At 42.0% G+C, this 22,195-nt stretch overlaps 1 protein-coding gene across 1 annotated transcript in view; it reads right to left on the bottom strand.

Annotated features, from left to right (window-relative positions):
- Positions 1-22,195, bottom strand: part of SCAMP2 (secretory carrier membrane protein 2) — a 1,193,990-nt gene that overhangs the window by 881,582 nt on the left and 290,213 nt on the right. The window contains exon 2 of the mRNA XM_044077186.1: positions 8,782-8,862. Within this exon, the coding sequence (XP_043933121.1) occupies positions 8,782-8,862 (81 nt within the window). The remainder of the gene's footprint in view (positions 1-8,781; positions 8,863-22,195) is intronic.

The raw sequence follows: 22,195 nt of genomic DNA, 5'->3' as shown, positions 1-22,195 counted from the left end.
CTTACTGAAATGTACACATTCCCAAATACTAAAATATCTTTTAACTATTCTAACTATCTCCTAGCCAAAACTCAACATGGTTTTCAACCTGGCCACAGCACCACCATTGCCCTTATCAGCTTCACCAACCAGGTTAATCAGCAACAGAATGTAGGTAATCTAGTATCAACTGTATTTTGAGACCTCTCCAAAGCATTTGATACAGTCTCCCATAACAAACTATTAACTGTTCTCTCAGAACTTAAACTAAATAACTCTGTACTCCTATGGTTTAAAGACAATCTTTCTAACAGACAGCAAGCCATTAAGTGGCAAGACACTCTATCCCCTTCCCCCATCACCCTAGGAGTGCTTCATGGATCTATACTCGGTTACCTGCTCTTCACAATATTCACAAACAACCTCCATAAACCCACCCTTTATGCAAGCCTAGTCCAATACGCCAACGACTCTAGCCTAATCTGCTCACCCCCCCCTCTCCAACTTCTAAAGAAAATAACCCAAAAATCCTTCACAGCCACTGAAACCTGGTTAGCAGACTCTCAATTAATACCCAACCCCCCCCCAAAACAGCTTTTGCTCTTTCACCCCTCCAAAGCTATAGACCCCATTTCCCCCTTTTACAGTTATTGCCCCTGATATCACCATATCACACCAGTTGCATATATCAAGCTACAGGGTGTCATCATGGACCAAAACATGAAATTCGACAAGCACATAGCTCAAACCATAACAAAAGTGTACAAAAACCTAGGCACACTCTACTGATGTAAAACTTACCTGACTTCCAATAGTAAAACTACCATAGCAAGAACCCACCTACTCTCCACATTACTTTCTGCTTCTCCTATCCTAGTTAAACCTAAATACAGCCAGTCTAAACAAACTATCCACTTGTCGTATTAAGATACCTAATTTGCAAATGACTCTTCCTACAGATCTCATTACTGTCAAGCCCTTCGGAAACTATCCTGAGCTGAATTACCAAATGTACTGACCCTAAATCAACTCACTCTAGTTCACCAAATTCTCTACTACCTCAACAAAACTCTAGCCCTACATGAACTAATTAACTATTCCACCAAGAGCCATCAGCTAAGGTCCACCAACAAAGGACTGTTAGAAGTATCCAAAAGTAGTTATATCTCAGGTGATTCCCTTCACTCCTGTACTAATGCAAACATGTGCAACTCCCTCCCACTCAAAATTAGGAATCAGACAAACAAAACCATCTTCAAAACTCAATTAAAACTTATCTCACCAAGTCCTGGATATGTACATGTTCCGATACAAGCTAAGTCCTTCAACCCCAATCTCCATAACTCCTCTATATCTTGAATCATAACTATAACTAATATCTGCTATATGGTCTCCCAATAACTTCAAACTCATATACTTCCTTGTAATGCAAACAATAGCAATGTTTAGGGAATTACATATTATGTTTTTCAGCTTAACACTGCTGTTACGTATAACAATGTTGTGAATATTCTCATCTGTTCCATACACTACTAATACCCATGGGAATCTTTGACAAATTTATAAGCTTCTTTTCTAAATTAATTTTTTTTTTTGTTTGGACTGACATATTGTACTGTTATGTATTTCATATACAGTCATAATGTATGGAGCTTTCCTCCACGGGCCTCCACTGAAAACAGGCAACCCTGCCCACTAAGACTTTCCCAGTAAACAAAAGTAAAATAAATAAAATAAACAAACTACCTTGGCTGTACTTAAAACTTTCCATACCATTTTTTGCACATATCTTAAGTTAAATGTCAACTTAAACTCCGTAAATAATTTTTGTGCATTTACTGTTCCAACTTGAAACTGTTAATGCTTTGTTTATAATAGTATTTTCATTTAAAATTTCATTGTTATTTGTGGAGCTTTTCTCCCCAGGCCTCCGCTGAAAAAGGGCCATCAGCTCAGCCAGACAAACCTGGTCAACAAATAAAAAATAAATAAATAAATGATCTCCTTAGCAAATTCAAGCAAATATTTCTTGTTCTTGGAAAAGGAAACATTTTCTCTGTATGGTCACTTTAATAGGAAACTCCCCGGCAAATGACAGATCCACAGATGGCATACTCATAACAGATTCAGGTTAGCCATCCTAACTGAGTGAAGAATATTCACCCACCCTTTCCCACAGCAATAAAATATACACCTTCTTCTTACAGACAAGGAAGATACAACTATAGAGACTAGTAACTGCTTCAGAGGTTAGTCAAGAATAAGACCTCAAAAGCAGAAAGAGAAGCCAACATAAATCGCCAAAAGATAAAGTAGAAAAAGTACAGTTGTTTAAGTAAACTTACCAGAACACTATATGTTCAAATGATCATTGATGCAGTAGCCTTAGCAATAAGGGTTATATCCTGCACAGGACAGAACATCCAGACATCCAAAACCTCAGAAGCATCTTCCATGCACATAAACCATTAGTCGGCTTCAATTGAAGTGAAGGAAAAAGACTGGTTTGAGAATCAAGCCCTTGAGCTTTCACAGCAACTGGAAGGCTCGAACACTGAAAATGCTAGGAAAGTAAAATTTGAAGTCCTCACGCTGGCAAAAAAAAAATTAAAAAAATATGGAGGATGGAGGAGTAACTACTGCAATAGTGATCATTTGAACATGTACTCTTATGGTACATTTACTTGCACCACTGCATTATGTTCATCATACTGATCACTGCGGCTGTAGCCTTAGCTACATAGGTAGAATACCATAGATTAGAATGACTGACTGACTGACTGACTGACTGACTGACTGACTGACTGAGAAGAGGAAGGATGAGGGCCCAACAGCCTCTAGAGAATGGTACTAGCAAAGCCTGTCCTAGACTTGGAAAAGGAATTTAGTTTGTTAAGCTTTGTATAGGTATGCACAGAGGACTAATTTGCTGCTTCTATAATACTTCTAGAATCCACCTCTTTCCAAAAAGCCATATGAAGGAAATGACCACGCAGTGTAAGCACTGAGCCTGTGGAATTGCCTTACAGTGTGTATAACAAAAGGTAATAGCATAAGACAAGCATTTAGAAAACGTCTGTTTTGTCACAGGTTATCCTTACGTTTTTACCTTCACAGGAAATAAACCTCTGATTAGTGTTCCTTAAAGATTTTCCTGTCAAGATAGCACCTGAGCTGTCTGCGGACATACCATAGTCTATACCTTGAATCATTTTTAGGTTCAGGAAAGAAGGGGAAATGGATTGCTAGGTACAAAGTAAACTTTGATACCACTTCAGGCATAAAAGTAGGATTAGTTCTTAAAGTGGTGGGGTGAAGAATGTGGCAGTTCCTGGTAGGCTCAACTGTTTCTCCAGTGCTGGAAGGAGTCAGGGTGCATGGATATCAGGTGCCAGTACTGGGAAGGAAGTATGCTGCTTTACCCAAGCCCAGACTATAAAGGTAGTTATCCCTGCCATCAGACACTATACAGCCAGCTACCCAAGGCTCTTGCAAGGATACCCAATTATACTGACTGAAATTAATATTAATACAAATGGTAATGTTGACCAAACAGCCAGGCTTCAGGAGTGACCACAGTGTCACCAATAGATACAAGTACTCTCAAAGGTAAAAATATTCTCTATAAAGTAAAGTACCAGCCACAATAAAAAGTTTAAATATATTTAATAATAAAAGAACATGAAAATATGAAATATCTACTTACAGTAAACACCAGAGTTTCAATCACACAGACTTCTTTCTCACCAGGCTGGATAAGAAGGAGGTCACAGTCAGCAGTCTGTCAGGTGCCAAGATCCACCATATCTCACATGCACGCAAGTATCTCAAAAACAGGTAATGTTATGACTCTGTCATAGTCCATGCTGGTGGGAATTATATGAGATGTACCTCTCTGGACTATATGAAGACAGACATGACTGAGCTTTCAGATTGCGTCTCAGGCAGATATGTCCCTAGTCTTAGGCAGCATTTCACTTTTACCTAGAATGATGCCTCAGTACAAATAGAAAAAGACTAGTTTCAATAACTTGCTTAATTTCTGATGTCATTCTAAGGGGATACAGTATCTGTCAGCCTGGGAAGACATAATAGACAGGCCTCAATGGTCTTCATGTGTCACCCTTGGGATTTTGGCTACTGGCCAAGGCTCTTACCACCCCCATTGTGCTTTTTTTGGCAGTGTCTCAAGGACAAAATCCCCTATGTAAAAACTCCATCTAAAAAAATCTAAAGATTACGCTGCTAAATGATGGGAGTCTTAACATGAAACTGCACTCACTGAAAGCAGTCCTCACCTTGGATAGCACAGGTATTTGTGCAGTCACAGAGACCAGGTTCAAGGTTGTGGGAGCACCCCAGCCATACCAGGCTACACCTCCTTACACATGTTCAGACCAAAAACTGAAGACATGAAAACTAAAGAAAGTGGTGTATCGATATTCATTAAAGATAAATACACCTCCAGACTGGTTATACAGTATGATTCCCCTGGAGATACTTCAGGTGCAATTACCTGCTGGTAGGGCACCTATTCAAGTCATTGCCAGCTACAGAACCCCCTCCCATAAATCAGGACACCCGCTCTGCCTATCTGAATTTACTTGAGCCTATGAAGATGCATCTAAACACCATGGTTTGGGGTGAGTTTAACTACCCATCCATTGACTGGGTAAATTACTCCTACTCTAACTCACTTTCCCAAAGGTTCCTCAACTTCGTTATCTACAATGCCCAGGACCAGCTGGTTGATACTTCTCACAAGGGGTGCCATCATCCTGGATCTGGTGCTTACCAATATGGGGGACCACTGTAGCACCCCCACTGTGAGGTCTTCTCTAGTGAGATCTGACCACAAATCAGTCTCAGTCAAAGTAACTATTACACCTGCCCCCCCCCCCCCCCAAGCAACAACTAAACTAAAAAAATTTCTTCAAAGCAGATTATAACCTCTTATGGAACGGTATAAACAGCTTTAATGCATCTCTCCCTCCTCGGATGGAACTCGCAACTATGCAGAGTTTTACACCAATGCTTTATACAAACACCTATATAACTGCACTTATTCGGCCATAACTGATAGGACCAAAACAAGCTCCTCAAGGAAGAGCAAACCTGCCTGGTGGACGACTGCCATTAATAAGTTTTACAATAAGAGGAAGAAATTGCTATCCAACAGTAAGAGGATGTAAGCCCTAAACTGGAAAAATTTCCTCTTCAGCTTATACAAGCAAATAGACTTCTTATGAAGTCCTCCAAAGCAAACTACGAATCCAAATTAGCTTCCTCAACTAAGGACAACCATAAGGCGGTCTTTGGTTACATCCATAACCTAAAAGGAAAGGCCCAGATTTGGGCTGAACTGGTACTTAATTATACCACATACACTGAGCCTGTGGACATAGCTAACCTGTTAACTAACAAGTTCTGTGAAAACTTCACTCCCCTGTCCCCACTAGACGTACCCCATGACATCCCTACCACCTGTCCTCTACCTTGTATCTCTGAAGAGCAGGTCATAAACGCCCTCTCTAAGGCCAAAAACCCAGCATCTATGGAGCCTGATAACATTCCAGGTTGCGTCCTACATGGGCTCAAACAAGAATTAGTAGCACCACTGGGAACTCTTTCCAATCATAGTCTAAGCACCGGCTTTGTCCCAGCTGAATGGAAAAAGGCCACCATTATCCCCATGCACAAAGGTGGTGATTCCACTGATCCCCGGGAACTACAGACGTATTAGCCTGACTAGCCTTATCTGCAAGGCCATGGAGTGAAACATCATGGACTTTATCAACAAAGATATATGAAATCTCCAAACACATGACCCTACTCAGTTTGAATTTGTCAAAGGGAGATCATGCCTGTTAAACCTGGTCAACTTCTTTGAGACAGTCACCAAGGCCCTGGACAAAGGGAAATCTGTGTATACAGCCTACCTAGACTTAGCCAAGGCTTCTGACACTATCCCCCACTCAGACATCACTGACAAACTCACCAAACCCATATAGTCAAAATAGCGAAATCTACCTCCTAAAGCAGACCTGTAACCAGGGTGTTCCACAGGAATCAGTCCTGGGACCTCTACTGTTTTTAATCTATTTCTCTGAAGTATAAGCTAAAACTATAGGTCTGTGGCTGACAAAGTTTGTTGATGACCGCAAACTGGGAGTGGTCATAGAATCTCCACATCCTGCAAGAGGGTCTTACACAAAGGATTGGTGCCAAAGTCATGGCCTTCAACTCAATGCAAAAAAATATATTATCACTCCTTTCAGTAAGTGCAATGCTCCTGCTAACTACCACATCAATAACAACACCCTAAGTATGCATTCATTGGTGGGAGACCTAGGCACACAGGTTGAGAGCAACCTTACCTTTGATCACCATGTCTCCACAGTGGTAAGAAGAGGATTCTACATGGCTCATCTCATAAGTAAGGGTACTGCATCCAGAAAAAAGAAGTTATAATCGCTCTGTACTCCTCCCTCATCAGGCTAATAATTGAGTACAATGCCCCTTTTGGCATGTACCTTTCCAAGCAACTGCAGCAATTGGAGCGACCACAAAGTTTCCTTACAAGGAAACTTCGAGGTGTTCAGAATTTCTCCTATGTGGATCACCTGAAATAACTGTCACTTTATTCTCTTTCAAGGTGATCTATGCCTTGCATATAAGGCAATCTTTGACCCTACTTTATTGGATATGCTGCATATCTGCAAGTCAAATGGTGCATGAGTTACACATTCTAAAGACCTTAAACTGGTATATGACATTAATAGAACCTGGTGGAGGGACAGCTTTGTCTCCCAGAGGTTTTCACACCTTTGGAATGGACTCCAACTTCATGTCAAACAGAGCACCTCATTGGCCCTCTTCAAACGCAATCTGGACGACTGGATTGGTACTCATAAATTCACTCCGGGGGAGTCCACCTGTGCCCCTTTTGGACAGGGGCAATTGGTACTGATTGTGGAAATAAGGGTAGAACTTGGCTAGGCTTGTAAGGACCCTAGGGCCACTGACCTTGTAACTTCCTATGATCTTATGAACACAGATGAATAGATAGATTCACACAGATACAGGAAAAAAATACTTAACTAATCTCACTATATTTTCCTGACTGAGCTAAAGAATTACTGTTCCTACTTACTTAATAGAGCAAGGCAAGATGAAGTAGGTAAGGGATCTTTCTATCTCAGGTTCCAAGAAACAGACTGCCCTGGGACTTCTGTCTCACCTAATATTAAAACATTATTTCTGTACAGAATGACATCACATACATCTGGTCATCTGACTTCTGGTTCTCATGCAACCCCCCACTGCTAGAAACTGACAGGATTTAGCACCTACATATCAATAATACACATACACACAAGAGCATTGCTTAGATGTGGAGCAGCTTCTGGAAGTCATAAAACAATTACAAACTTCTACTCCTCCTACAGAGACTAACAAACCATGCTTCTTACAGACATTGTGTCTCTAGCTTCATTCAAAACTGTGAGATAAACATTGCAGCACAAAGTGATCGGACAGCTCCTAATAGAAAGCTAGCATCTGAAGGGGAAAAAAGCTTAAGCTGGGACAGGACTAAGCAGAAAATTAACTTCTTGAAATAAAGCTTGTTCAGCTTAACACCCTGTTAAGAATTATGACTATGGCTTTACGGACATAAGATTTTGTGCGGACACAGCTGCAGTTGTCAGAATGCCCTGCAACAGTGACTGGCATGTGAATGTTTTCCCTACTCTGTGTACAAACAAATGGAAAATGCACAGTACATGTATTAACAAATGTAAATCTATATTCAAGAAATTCATATAAACATATCCCTGATACACGTAAACAAACACACAGACACACACATGTACACACACACACACACACACACACACTCACACTCACACACACACAGGCATGTATTTGCAGAACACAAACATAAGTGCACATGCATGCACATATTTGGGCATATATTTATAAGATACAAACAGTCATATGTGTGTAAAATGAAGAATTACAGGCATTAAACTACCCTGAAAAACAGAAGTACATACAATTTTCCCTTTCTGCACATAAAGATTCTCTGCAGCTCTATTGTTCTACAACCACCAGGGAATAGCCATGATATAAAATACTTCAGTTAGTGACAGCACAGAAAAGAATAGTGGTAGGGTCTTTCTAATCCTAATAAAAATATAGGACCCATTCACAGCAACAAAAGTAAAAAAAACAGCAATATGGTTTGGCATTTTAGGAGTTTGGCACATTAGCAGTATATGTAAAGTTGTTGTCAACATTATTCCTTACTTCATTATTTGAGATAACTAGTGACAACTCTTTGCAAGCAACTGCAAGCACACTATGCAGTGTGCAGACGCAGTCTATGGTTATCTTGAGTCAATGGCAGGCAAAAAATACATTGTACCAGCAATTCAACAGCAAAAAAAAAGTATACCAGTTGATGGGGAGGTGGGCATCAGAGGCTAAAATCCTTACAATTATCTCACTACTGATGCATCAAGGCCCCATAGATAACCTAGGAATAAACTATACAAAGTTAGTAAGAAAACCACACAAGTGTTGTTTAGAAAGTGGCACAGAAATTAAGTAATGGTTACTTTAATTTTTGTTCATAATGCTGAATCTTAAGTAATAAATGAACAAAGTATGCAGCTGTAAGCAATAACACTGTCTTCATTTTTATGAAGGAACTATGGATCCCAGACACTCAGATCATTAACAATGTAACAATTGTCAGTCATGTCCCCTCAAAAAGTTAATATATAAAATTAAACATACCAGCCTGGTGTTTTCTGTGAAGGGGTTATATTCTCCAATACTGTTTTGACTTGCATTTGTAAGCTGGGTGACTGAAGGATCCTATTAAGAAAAAACATATTTTAGTCGGGGGATACATTTCAATGCAAACACATTTTAATGCCATTTCTTCTCCTGGATTTAAATCAGAATCACACAGAATGTCCAGATTTTTGCCTCATATTTTTGGTATGTTCCTCATAAAATGAGTGGCTTTCTGGCAATCACTGCAGACTGAAGTCACTAAATGATGATATACATTTGAGTTTCAGATTTCATATCCTTCAGAAAAATGCAGGCTAACACAAATCATGCAATTCTGTCAACTTTTTAAGTTTAGAGCAAAAATCTGTCCCTATTTTTGGGCATTTGCCCACCATTATTTTTGTCTTTGTCCAGATTTCTTGTCCTCAAGAGGTTGAGAGGTATGTATCACCTTATGCTTCAACCAAAAAACAAGTAATCTCCGTGGTATCCCCGAAGTTTCAAACAACCCACTAAACAAGTACAGTGGGTCCAAAAACAAAACAGTGTAAGATACTTCTCTGCGTGGAAGATTTTCACCCCACATATATATCTCGTTAACACTGTACATTAATCAGAACAGATAATGGTAGTAGAAATAGCGAACTGAAACTCATCCCAAGTCAAAAAACAATAAAAACATATATAATTTGAAATATTATACAGAATTTCTAACTATTCAAAAGTAATCCAAGCAGGGTAGACAGCCTGTTTCCAGTCAAAACTCCTTTGTTAAGTAAATTAACTTAATAAAGGATTTTAGACTGGAAACATACTGTTTACACTACTGTCCCCTCCACAAAACCACACTGATCCAGATATATCAATTTTGGAATCAACTTTGCCATTCTTTTAGCTAGTACAGACAAGCACTGTATAATCATGGTTTAAGACGGAAATAGACCTGTATAAAAAGCTGGATCTGATGGGTCTTTACCCTCTTTAAGTATTACAGCCACCACTGTTTTCTTTCAGGATGTTGGTAATTCTCCCCCCTCTTAAAATACTGTTAAACAAAACCCTCCACACCTTTATCAGTTTTTTGCACTCCTAGCATCCAAACTTCCACATGAATATCATATAACCTGGGGACGTTCATGTGGATTGGTTACACATCACCATTTTTATCTCATCTCTCCTAGCCTAACTGTTAGCAATTGAGCCTCATCTACCTCTAACCTTGGCATATTTAATTCTTCCGTAAACTTTTCCATTTGTACCTTTTCTTGATCTCCACGTTTCTCTGCTTTACGCAGACTTTCATAAAATTTCCAAAATAATTCTAGTACCACTACAGGATCTCTTCTTTTCTTCCTTGTTATGGGCTCCCTAAGCTTGGTGACAACCCTTTCTACTTTTTGCTGCCAGAGTCGTTGCACTACAAGTTTTTGTGCTCTGGCATTATTATCAAAAAACAGTTGCTTAACAGCAGTCTTTCAAAACTCATACATATTATCAAGATAAACCTTTAATTTCTGTTTAGCATTTTGCAATTGCTCCTCATCTTGTTCTGTGAGATGTCCCCTATTCTGTTATACATGTCCACACCTCTACATAATTCTCATTACTTCTTAACCATATCTCCCTTTCTTTTATTTCTACCCTATTTTTAAACTCCGCTTTAATTTTATCCCACTCCCTAGCTATATTTTCAGAAGAAATTTCTATCTTCTCTAATAACTCCCCAATTATTTCCATTACCCATGTGACGCCCCACCACTGGCCCAGTAATCAAGGAGCCTCAATTCTCACCACTAGCACCAGTGAGTACATTGAAAGGATGATAAGTACACACACAGTATTTCCAGCTGCAGCTCTCTGCATCAAGTGCAATTTCCCTTAAGAGCACACAGAGACCACAGTCAGTCCGGGGCTGGTTTCTCCCTGTTTTTCCAGCTCCCCAGTAAGACGCCTACTGGCACAGCTATACAGTTGAGATCTCAGCTAAGTGGCCAAGCAAAGACCTCTAGTACCATCTCTGTCCAACCAGTGCTTTGTGTCCCTGCCCAAGTAGCTGGATGACACACACACACACACACACACACACACACACACACACACACACACACACACACACACTTTGATTTATATATACACACACCTAGTAAAGGCTGGCACAGGTTTACTAGCTATGCCCCATTCTGCCCAGACTATAAGGTAGTTATTACTGCCACCAGCCAACTCCTTATCAGCTACTTTAAGGCCCTTAACAAAGGGTGTCCAATCTTACTGTGTAATGTTACTATTAATCCAAATGGTAGTTTTAACCAAGAGCAAGGCTATCTCTAATGGACACAGGTAACCTGTAAATGGTTCATCTCCCAGGCCCATGCCTACACTTATCAAGGGTATTAGAACTTGTCAGAGATTTGGGATACATGGCTAGGCTTAAAAAGGCCCTTGTGGCCATTAGCCTAGTAAACACCTATGAACCTATTAGGAGTGCCCCACAGTGTCACCAAATAAATATGCAAGCACCCTCAGAACTTAAATATTTCTCACACATGGGAAAGGCTGGCAGAGATGCACTTGTATATCCAAACTGGAAGTCACGCACTCTCCAGCCAAGACCGGAATAGCTGGTCAAGAGGAGAAAGTCAACACTCGCACCACACCACATTGGAACACATAGCCCTCTAGAACACACACCAGCACTTTGGAACACATAGCCCTCTAGAACACACACCAGCACTGCCTTCACATAAAAGCACAAACCACACACCCACCTTCGCAGAGGCTCTCAATAAAAATCTACCCAAGCAGCAGAGACCTCCAGGACAGAAAATGCACTCGACCACCATGACAACACTAATCACGAGCCACATAACTCCCCTAAACAGTGTGCCACTCAACCAAAGCCTCTAAGGCAAAACAGCATGCCCAACACACTAGTCATAGGTAAATCGACAGTGAGGCACACTGATGTCCCAGTCACTAGGCTGAATAAGGAGAAAGTAACAGTCAGCTGCCTGTCAGGTGCCAGGATCCGCCACATAACGCATGCACTCAGGTCCCTCAACAACAGGTACAAATATTACTCTGCCATTGTACATGAGGGTGTGAATGACCTGAGACGTACCTCCCTGGACTACATGAAAAGAGATATGGAGGAGCTCTCAGATTATGTAGTCCAGGTGGGTATGACCCTAGCCCTGAGCAACATCCTACCATCACCCAGAATGACACCACAGTATAAGCAGAAAATTATTGATTTCAACAACTGGCTAAGTTTCTGGTGTCGTTCTAAGGGGATCCAGTATCTGCCTGGGATGACATGATTGACAGACCTCGATGGCTTCCGGATACCAGTCAAGGCTCTTGCCATCCTTACAGTGCCTTTTTTAGGTGGTGTTCCAAAGACCAAATTACCATCATAACAGCTACAAACAAATGCAATCTAAGGGTCATGCTGCTCAGCGCTAGAAGTCTAAATCTCAAAATGCACTCGCTCAAAGCACTCCTTAAAATAGAGAACATCGACATTTGTGCTGTAACAGAGACCTGATTCAAGGCAGCAGAAAGCGCCCCTGCACTAACAGGCTATAACTCATTCCACATCATTCAGCCCCAGAACTTGGACCGAAGCTCCAAAGGTGGTGGTGTTTCCATATTCATAAAGGATGCACACACATCCAGACGGGTAGCCCAACATAACGCATCAGAGATACTTCAGGTGCAGCTAACATTGGGTAAGACAGCAATTCAGGTTGTAGCCTGCTATAGGTCCCCAACCATGTCCCAAGACTCGCACTCCACGTTCCTAAGCACCCTGGAGAACATTAGGGTTCAACCTAACACTCTCTTACTAGGTGACTTCAACTCCCCCTCCATTAACTGGGTAAACTACTCATGTACCAATGCACTTGCCCAATGTTTCCTGGAGTTCATTAATTCCAATGCCCTGGACCTGCGCGTTCTTACCCCCACTAGAGGTACCAACATCCTTGACCTGGTCACTACTAACATGGGCGACGTCACTCTACACCAATAGTCAGCTCCTCCTTGGTTAGATCTGACCAAAATCTAATCACCTTGGAAATCCACACCACACCCCCCGCAAAGGTAACCCCCATAAAAAACTTTGCCAAAGCTAACTTTGGGCTCCTAAAAACAGAGGTGGCTAACTTCACAGCAACCATACAAATGGAGAATAGTTGCATGACCTCAGAATCATACACCAATCCAATGTACGAACACGTAAACAAATGCATGGATCTCGCCATACCCAATAGAACCAAGATGCTCTCTTCCAAAAAAAAGGAAGCTAATCTGGTGGTTCCCTGCCATAAACAAACTCTACAACAGAAGAAGGAAACTGATGCAGAATAAGGTGAAGTCCCAAGACTGGAAAAACTCCCTTATCAGCCTCAACAAAGAGTTGAGATAATTCATCAAATCCTCTAAAGCTAGCTATGATAACAGAATTGTTGCAGATAGTAAAGACAACAACAAGGCCTTCTAGTTATGTAAAGAATCTCCACGCCAATACCCAGATTTGCTCTGAGTACTGCACAATGGTACCTCCTATACCGAGCCAACAGATACTGCCAGTATACTGGGTGACAGATTCAGTGCCAACTTTAGCCCCCCCCCCCCCAAAGGACCAATCACAATACCACTAGATTTGTCAGGCACCCAGTATTACTGCTGCAAAGGTTAAAACAGCACTCTCCAAGGGACCTGACAATATCCCTGGTTGTGTTCTACATGAACTACAGAGTGAACTGGCACCTCACCTGTGTGCCCTGTTCAATCACAGCCTCACCTCAGGCTTTGTCCCTACAGAATGGTGCACTGCTACAGTCATCCCTCTCCACAAAGAAGGAGTGACTACAGACCCTGGGAACTATTGCCCCATTAGCCTGATAAGTCTGATATGCAAAGCTATGGAACATATTATCATGGATCTAATAAACAAGGATATAGGGAATCTCCAAACTTTGGATCCCACACAGTTTGGTTTTGTGAAGGGTAGATCATGCCTGCTCAACTTGGTCGACTTCTCTGAGTCAGTCACCAGAGCTGTGGATGAAGGCAAGGTGGCTCATACAGCCTACCTTGATCTAGCCAAAGCTTTTGATACCATTCCTCACTCAGTGATCATAGAAAAAACTCACTAGCTTGGCATCAACCCTGTACCACTAGGTGGGTTGCAAACTGGCTCACAGATAAAACCCACAGTGTGAAAGTTGCTGACTCCACATCAGACTGCCGACTAGTCACGAGTGGAGTCCCACAGGGTTCGGTCTTGGGTCCTCTCCTATTTGGTATCTACTTCTCTGAAGTCCAGACCAACACCAAGGGACACTGGCTGACAAAATTCGCAGACAATTGCAAGTTGGGAGCTATTATAAACTCCCAAAGTGATACTGACATCCTACAGAATGGCCTCACTGAGACCAATGACTGGTGTCAGAACCATAGCCTTAAGCTCAATACAAAAAAATGTGCAGTCATCCCCTTTGGGAAAAACCCAGTTCCCATGAGTTACCACATTGATGGTAGTCCACTGAACACAGAAAGCGTTACAAGAGATCTGGAAGCACAGGTTGACAGCAACCTCTCTTTTGATAACCAAATTGCCACTGTGGTCAGAAAGTCCTTCTATGTGGCACATTGCATTACTAAGGGTTTTGCATCCAGGAAGAAAGAGGTCACTGTCTCCCTCTACTCTTCCCTCACTAGGCCAATCATCGAGTACAATGCCCCACTTGGCATGTACATCACTAGACACCTGCAACAACTGGAGAGGCTGCAAAAGTACCTCACAAAGAGGATCCTAGGCCTTAAACACTTGTCCTATATGGACAGACTCAAAAAACTCTAACAATTCTCTGACTCACATTGCCTACTTAGAGGCGATCTCTGCTTGACTTACAAAGCCATGTCTGACCCAGCTCTGTTAGAAATGCTACATCTAAAGAAATCCCAATCCGTCCACATCACACACTCCAGAGACCTCAACCTCATTACCACAATTAACAGAACATGCTGGAGGGACAGATTCATATCCCACAGACTGCCCATGCTATGGAACGGACTTCCCATACATGTCAAGAAGATCACCTCGCTGACCCTCTTCAAGAGCAATCTTGAGGAGTGGATGGGAAACAGAAAATTCACCCTGAGGATAACTCCAGTGGCTCTACTCGACAGAGGCAGTGGGAACTAAGGTCAGGTGGCACTATGCCAGGGTAATCCTATGGCTAGGCTTGTAAAACCCCAAGACCATTAGCCTAGTACACACCTATGAACCTATGAAGAAATATCAGCCATAATGAAAGGTTCAAATATATTTAATAATAAATAATAAAAGAACAAGGAAATAGCATATAATCACTGTAACATTGGAGTTCAAAATCACAGAAAATATTTACAACAACATTGCAGGACAGTCTCAAATAAATAAAGAAAAACATCTAAATTTATCTTTGCTATATTCCTGACTGTATCTAAGAGAAATTATTGTATCCTAATAACTTACTTCAGAGCAAGCAAGGCAGATGTGGTGAATGGGTCTTCCAGCTGATGCTGTTAGATCAAGGACAAAATACAGAATACTCCCTCTCTGTCAGACACTTCCCAAATTAATATCTCAAATATTACTGCTGGGATATTTGCAGCATGACATCATCATTTCCTGTCATCTGACTTCAGTTCCCAGGCTCAAAACAACCACTGATGTCAGCTGGAAGCATTTAGCATCTACCTGTAAAATACATAAATAAGGGCTTTTCTTAGACCTAAGGCAGATCTTGGAAGTCATAAAACAATAAACACTTCCAAGACAATATAAAAAAGTACAGTTGTGTACACTTACCATAAATGTAGATGCTCAAGTGTATTCACTGTTGCAGTCATTACATTTGGGTAATCTGCTGGCAGGTTGCCCTCAGTCGGCCTGATTAACAAAGTCTTGGGTCCTGCATCAGTTGCTATCCCTTCTTCCATGACGTCAGGTCGTCAGGGGTATAAAACTTGCAGCCAACACCATTACATCAGTTTTTCTTGCCCCAGATGTCAGGTGCCCCCCAAATGGGGAGCAAAATAAAATTAAAAACACAAAGATATACCTCCAACCAAAAGCAAATACACCAAAAAGGTTTTTAAGCATAGTAAAACAAAGTAGAGGTCTAGTAAGAGAAAAACGGGGGGGGGGGCTGGAGGGAGGGCAACCAGGACTGCAACAGAAATACACTCGAACATCTACATTTATGGTAAGTGTACACAACTGTACTATGTTCTTCACGATTCACTGTTGCAATCATTACATTTGGGTAGATTCCCAAAGCTATGGTTGGGGGGATGGATTTATACAGCATTAGGACCAGCTATAAGGCCCTGCAAGACAGCAGTGGCAAAGCCAGCTCTGGATTTAGAGAAAATTGGTAAATGATAATGCTTGGTGAAAGTACGAACTGAACTCCAGGTAGCAGCTTCTAGAATATCCCTGGTAGGAACACCTCTGAGAAAGGCTGCAGAAGTAGATGCAGCCCTGGTGGAATGTGATCTGATCCCCTGCGGGATAGGTTTTCCATGGTGTTTATAGCAGAAATGAATGCAATGGCTTATTCATTTAGAAATGGTTTGTTTTGAAATAGCCTTCCCCTCTGCCCCTGCAGCAAATGCTACCAATAGTTGTTCAGATTTTCTTCGAGGTTTAGCCCTGTCCAAGTAGAATCTAAGTTGTTTGTGCACATCCAATGAATGCAGAATCCGTTCCCCTTTGTTCTGTGGATTGGGAAAGAAAGTTGGCAAATGAATGGAACTGACTAAGAGCCACACTGGATACCACCTTGGGCATGAAGGACGGATTGGTCCTGAGTGACACCCTGTCCGCATGAAAGATGATGAAAGGCTCCACTGCCATAAGTGCCTGTAATTCAGATATCATTCTAGCTGAAGTGACTGCTAAAAGGAAGGCTGTTTTCCAAGAAAGAAATTTTAAGTCCGCAGTAGCAGCTGGCTCGAAAGGAGGTAGAGTGAGTTTCTCCAATACAAAGTTAAGGTCCCAGGCAGGGGTTGGTGCTCTCCTGGATGGTCTCAAGTTTTTGACCCCCGAGGTACTGCTTGAGCAGAGGATGAGAGAAGAGGGGAGGTTCTGGGTTATAATGAGCTGAAATGGCTAAGGCATGGATTTTAATGGAGGAAAAGGACAGGCCCTTGTGAAGCATCTCAGTTAAGTATTGCAAAATCTGAGGTAAATTGGGCACTGCTGTGCTCATCCCTTTAGGCTGATTCCAGGCACAGAATCTTTTCCATTTGTCAGCATAAGATTTTCTAGTAATAGGTCTTCTCGCCTCCAAGATGACATCCATCACAGGTTTGCTGAGGGATGCAAAGGGTGAATTTAAGTGATTAGCCAAGCAGCAAGGTTCAATGTTGGGAGCTGAGGGTGCAGAATTTGGTTCTTCTGCTGAGACAGTAAGGAAGGTGTCTGAGGCAGGTGCCATGGAGAAATTTGTGACACACTGCGCAGGAGTGGGTACCAGTGCTGGCATGGCCAGTCTGGAGCAATCCAGATCATTTTTGGTTTGTCCTGTTTGACTTTTAGCAGAACATTGGAGAGCAGAGGCAGAGGGGGAAAGGTGTAGACTGATAGGTTTTTCCAGCTGAAGGACAGAGCATCCACTTTCCATGCTTTTTTGTGAGTAGTTCTTGTGCAAAATTTGTCCAACTGATAGTTCTGGGGGGAGGCAAATAAATCTATGTCTGGCCTCCCCCATTTGCTTGTCAACATGTTGAAAATCCGTGGTTCCAGTTTCCACTCGTGTGGGTCCATGAGATTTCTGCTTAGTCCATCTGCCAGTATATTCAGTTTTCTTGGCAGGAATTGAGCTTGTAGTTGCACTTGGTAGCTCAAAGTCGTTTTCCACAATGCCATGGCTAGCATGCAGAGGGGGGTAGGAATGTGTACCCCCCCTGCTTGTTTATGTACCACATAACCATGGTGTAGTCTGTCTTTACCAGTAGTTGTCCTGGATGAATGTAGTCCTTGAAGGCTGTCAGAGCATTCTGTACAGCTAACATTTCTTTTTGATTGATATGTAGGTGCATTTGATTTGGGCTCCATTTGCCCTGAATGCACTTCCCTGCCAGGTGAGCCCTCCATGCATAGTCTGATGCATCTGTAGTTAGAGTTTGGGTGGCAGGGGGTAGTGTGAATGGCAGTCCCTTGTTTTGGTGGCAGGCTTCTGCTCACCATAGGAACTCTAGGCGCAGGCAAGGTATGACAGGAATCATTGTTTTCAGGCTGTGAGAATACTGACTCCATAGACAAGTACCACTGACGTTTTCCTCATATGTAGTCTTGCATATGGAATTAGAAGAATGCAGGAGGCCATGAACCCCAAGGCTTGCAGTATTTGTCTTGCAGATAGCAAGGTTTTTGCAGCCAATTGCTTGAAGTAAGTTACCAAATGAAATTGCTTTTCTGGAGTGAGGGAAGTCATCTGGGCAGTTGCATTCAAGCTTGCACCCAGGAATGTAATCTGTTGAGAGGGTACCAGTTGCGATTTCTTTTTGTTTATATTGTACCCTAGACAAGTTAGAACCATTTTTACAAATGCCAGATGATTTATAAGTATGGCCTGTTTTTCTGCCTGAATTAGACAATTGTCCAGGTGTGGATATATTTGAATATTTCTTTGTCTGCAAAATGCAATTACTGGAGCCAGGCACTTTGTGAATACCCTGGGCACAGTAGACAAGCCAAAGGGCAGTGCAGAGAACTGATAATGTAAGTAGCCTGCTTTGAAGTGTAGGTATCTTCTGCAAGATTCCCTGATTGGGATATGCAGGTAAGCTTCTTTTAAATCTAGAGTTGCCAACCAGGCATCCTTACCCTAGCATAGGAAGTAACTAGTGAAGAGTCAGCATCTTGAATTTTGGAATGTCCAGAAAGCTGTTTAGAGTAGACAGGTCCAGAATTGGACGCCATGAGTTGTCTTTTCTGGGTACCAGGAAAAGCCTGGAATAAAAAGCTTGTCCTTTTTCCTCTTCTGGTACTGGTTGAATAGCCCCCATGTTTAAGAGGGAAAGTACTAGTTTCTGAGCCTCTGCCCACTGATTTGGGGGGCAGGTCTGGCCACCTGTTTGGTGCTGGCAATGTGTGGAAATGAAATCTGTATCCCTGGGACACTATAGTTAAAACCCATTTGTCCTGGGTTATGAGTTCCCAGTTTTTTGCATGAAGAGCAATCTTTCCCCCCAAAGGGGAGGCTAAAAGGTAAGTGCTTGGCAATTTTAAAGGGAAGTTACTGAGACTGTTTACCATAGAGGGGTGTTTTGTTATTTCCTGATTTGGAAGCGGAGGCCCCCATTGCTTAGTTCAGAGAGTCTCTTGGGACTGAAACCTGGTGCTTTTGGTGTGTCTGAGTTTGGCTTGAGTGGGTCTGGAAGGAGCTGGAATGGACCAATTCTTAGTAGGCCAATGCCTACTAAATCTTGGAGGTTGCACTTGTAAGAAATCATTCACAGTTTGCATAGATTTAGCTTTATCTTCCATCTTTTTTAGAACAACTTCAGCCTTATTTCCAAACAGGCGGTCCTGATTTAAAGGAGCATCTAACAATTTTGCTTTAACATGATCAGGCAGAGATTACTCCTTAAGCCAAGCATGCCTTCTAAGCACAGACTCAGTAACAGCAGCCCTGCAAGAGGCCTCTAAAGAATCAAAACCACACTGCAAAGTATGTTTTCCAACTTGTTCAGCTGAATGCAATAAATCATGTAAATCTTTATTTTCCACACAGTCAGAAATCAACATAATTTTCAGTTGAAGCAGTCCCATAATATGCTGTTGATATTTTAGCATATGAAATTGGCAGTTTAAATCCCTGATTGCCAAGGTTGCATTAGTATAAACCTTTTTACCCCATCTATCCACCGCCCTGGAGTCTCTATCAGAAGGGGTAGGATTTTTAGCAGTAGAAGCCTTAATGCCCTTGGGTCCCTGAGAAATGGTTTCTGGGTCTGCAACAGGATTTTTGAAAAGGAACTTGTGGGACTCAGGAACCCTGTAGTATGTCAGGTTTACCAGGAGCCAGAGGCAGAGAATCAGGGGCCATACTGGATTCCGAAAACACATCATCAACAATGTCTAGTACAGAAGGTATAGCCAAAGGCCTATGCTGAGGTAGAAGGAGGAAATCCCAAAGTCTCTTTTTAGATTCAGAAAATTCCTGACTTTCCCAGTGGAAATGCTACCGTAAGGTATATAAACTTTCCCCAAAAGAAAAGTCCTCAGGGGGGAAGAAGAAGAATGGAATCCTCTGCATCAGAATCCTCATAAGTAGGAATGGACAAATCCAGGTCATTGGAAGAATTAGAAGAAAATGAGTCCTGATCAGAAGAATAATAGTCAAGTTCAGTCCTAGGCCTCTTAGAAGGGGGGGGGGGGGTTGACTACCCCCGATTAGAGTAATAAGAACTTCAGCTATTTTGATCATTTGTTTTTTACGCATAGGGGCCTGAACATGTGGCCTGGGAGTCAGTTTTTTAGACACAGATTGAGATTTAGGCCTTAGAATAGAAGGTGGAGTCGGTTTAATAACCAAGTCTGTAGGCCTGAATACACCCTCAGAAGCCGGTGCATGCACAGCAGCTCCAGACCCATCCAAGGTAGAGACATCCATGGGTTCCATAAGTGTAGCTTCTCTTGGCATACCGGACTCTGAATGGGTCTCAGCAGAGGCCTGCGAGTCAGAAGTAGCGGGTATCAGGGGCTGTGAAAGCACCTCACTGAGTACCGGCAAACTGGCGACTGGCTTAGGAGATGTGTCGGCAGCGGTTTTTGACCACGACAGCCTGTCTCTATCTTTTTCTTTGCATTTTTTTCGGAATTCCGGTAGTTGGATTGCTAACCGACGACATTTCTGGATAATTAAGTCGAGAACCAAAATATCTGGAGGCAAAAATGTACAGACGACGGATAGTGTGCTGATTAAATAAAGCACAAAACCGACAGCAAGGTATGTCGTGGTCAGGGCCTAGGCAAGGAATACAGTACAAATGAAAATCTTTATGAGGTATTTGCTTCCTACAGGTAATGCAATTATTAACTTTTACTGACCTCGGTAAGGAGCAAGAAAAAGTTTCCCAAACGGGGTACTTAGCTTTAAGTTGAAGACTTTGGTTCTGAAACTCGAAAACGATAACTTCAGGAGTCGGCCGACTGTCACTGGTGAACTGCTTTTGCTTTGGGTACCGCATGGCAAGAAAGACTGATGTTTTGGCGTCGGCTGCATGTTTTATACCCCTGATGACCTGACGTCATGGAAGAAGGGACAGCAACCGACACAGGACCCAAGACTTTGTTAATCAGGCTGACTGAGGGCAACCTGCCAGCAGATTACCCAAATATAATGACTGCAACAGTGAAACATGAAGAACATCTTATGGTTCTAGATATTGTGTCCGTTACTGCACTGAAACTGAATAACATCCTTTTATTACGTGGCCATAAAGTAATTTAATTTCATCTATTTTTCTGAGGTTAACATCTTGTGTTGCAATTTCCATTGTTAAAATATATACATCTAAACAGTTATAATAGAGCAGGTACATTCTGTGCTATTCCAACAAGGCATGCTGTGGTTACATTTTAGCTCAGTTGTTGTCTTTCGGTTTTTCCCAGTTAGGGGTCGCCATAGTGGAACTCCGGTCCGCTAATGATTGGCAGTAGATTTTCACTAACGCCGAGGTGCCAGCTCGACGTTCAACCAAGGCACGCCCATTTACGCATGTCTTTCGAATGCCCACTCAACCGTGGGGAGGACATGCAGACTCTACACAGAAGGCACTCCCCGCACTCCAGCCGAGAATCAAACGGGAGAACCTCTTGCTGTGAGGCAACAACGCTACCGCTGCACCACCGCATTTTAGCTCAGTACTTTACAAAATATCTCTTCTTTGTAAAATACCTTTTCAACACACGCTTCTGTACCAGCAGTTTGATATATACATAACATACAGTTATAATACAGTTCATATGCTTAACACAAGCATATGAATCATGTTGACATTCACAAATGACATACAATTATTTACAAAATTCCAGAGAGTTGGCCTGGCAGTATCTCCTTTCGTGACAACCCATTCCTTAAATTCCTCTCTTTTCAACAGATAGGTGGGAAAGCACTAGTGTCTACTTTCTATTTCATTACCTTGAATTTTATTTTAGTTATTACTGGTGAGTGATCTAAAACAGTTATTGGATGCATATCAAAAAGTACAGTTTTGTACCTACCATAAATGTAGATGTTCGAGTGTATATACTGCTGCAGTCATCACACTTGGGTTATCCTACCGTCAGGCGGTCCCCGCAGTGACTGCGGGATCGCCTGAAGGCAGGATAACCCAAGTGTGATGA

The sequence above is a fragment of the Protopterus annectens genome, chromosome 7.part0 (assembly GCF_019279795.1).
Source record: "Protopterus annectens isolate FY-2018-M chromosome 7.part0, PAN1.0, whole genome shotgun sequence".
NCBI classification, from domain to species: Eukaryota; Metazoa; Chordata; order Ceratodontiformes; family Protopteridae; genus Protopterus; species Protopterus annectens.
This window is presented reverse-complemented; position numbering and strand designations above follow the sequence as displayed.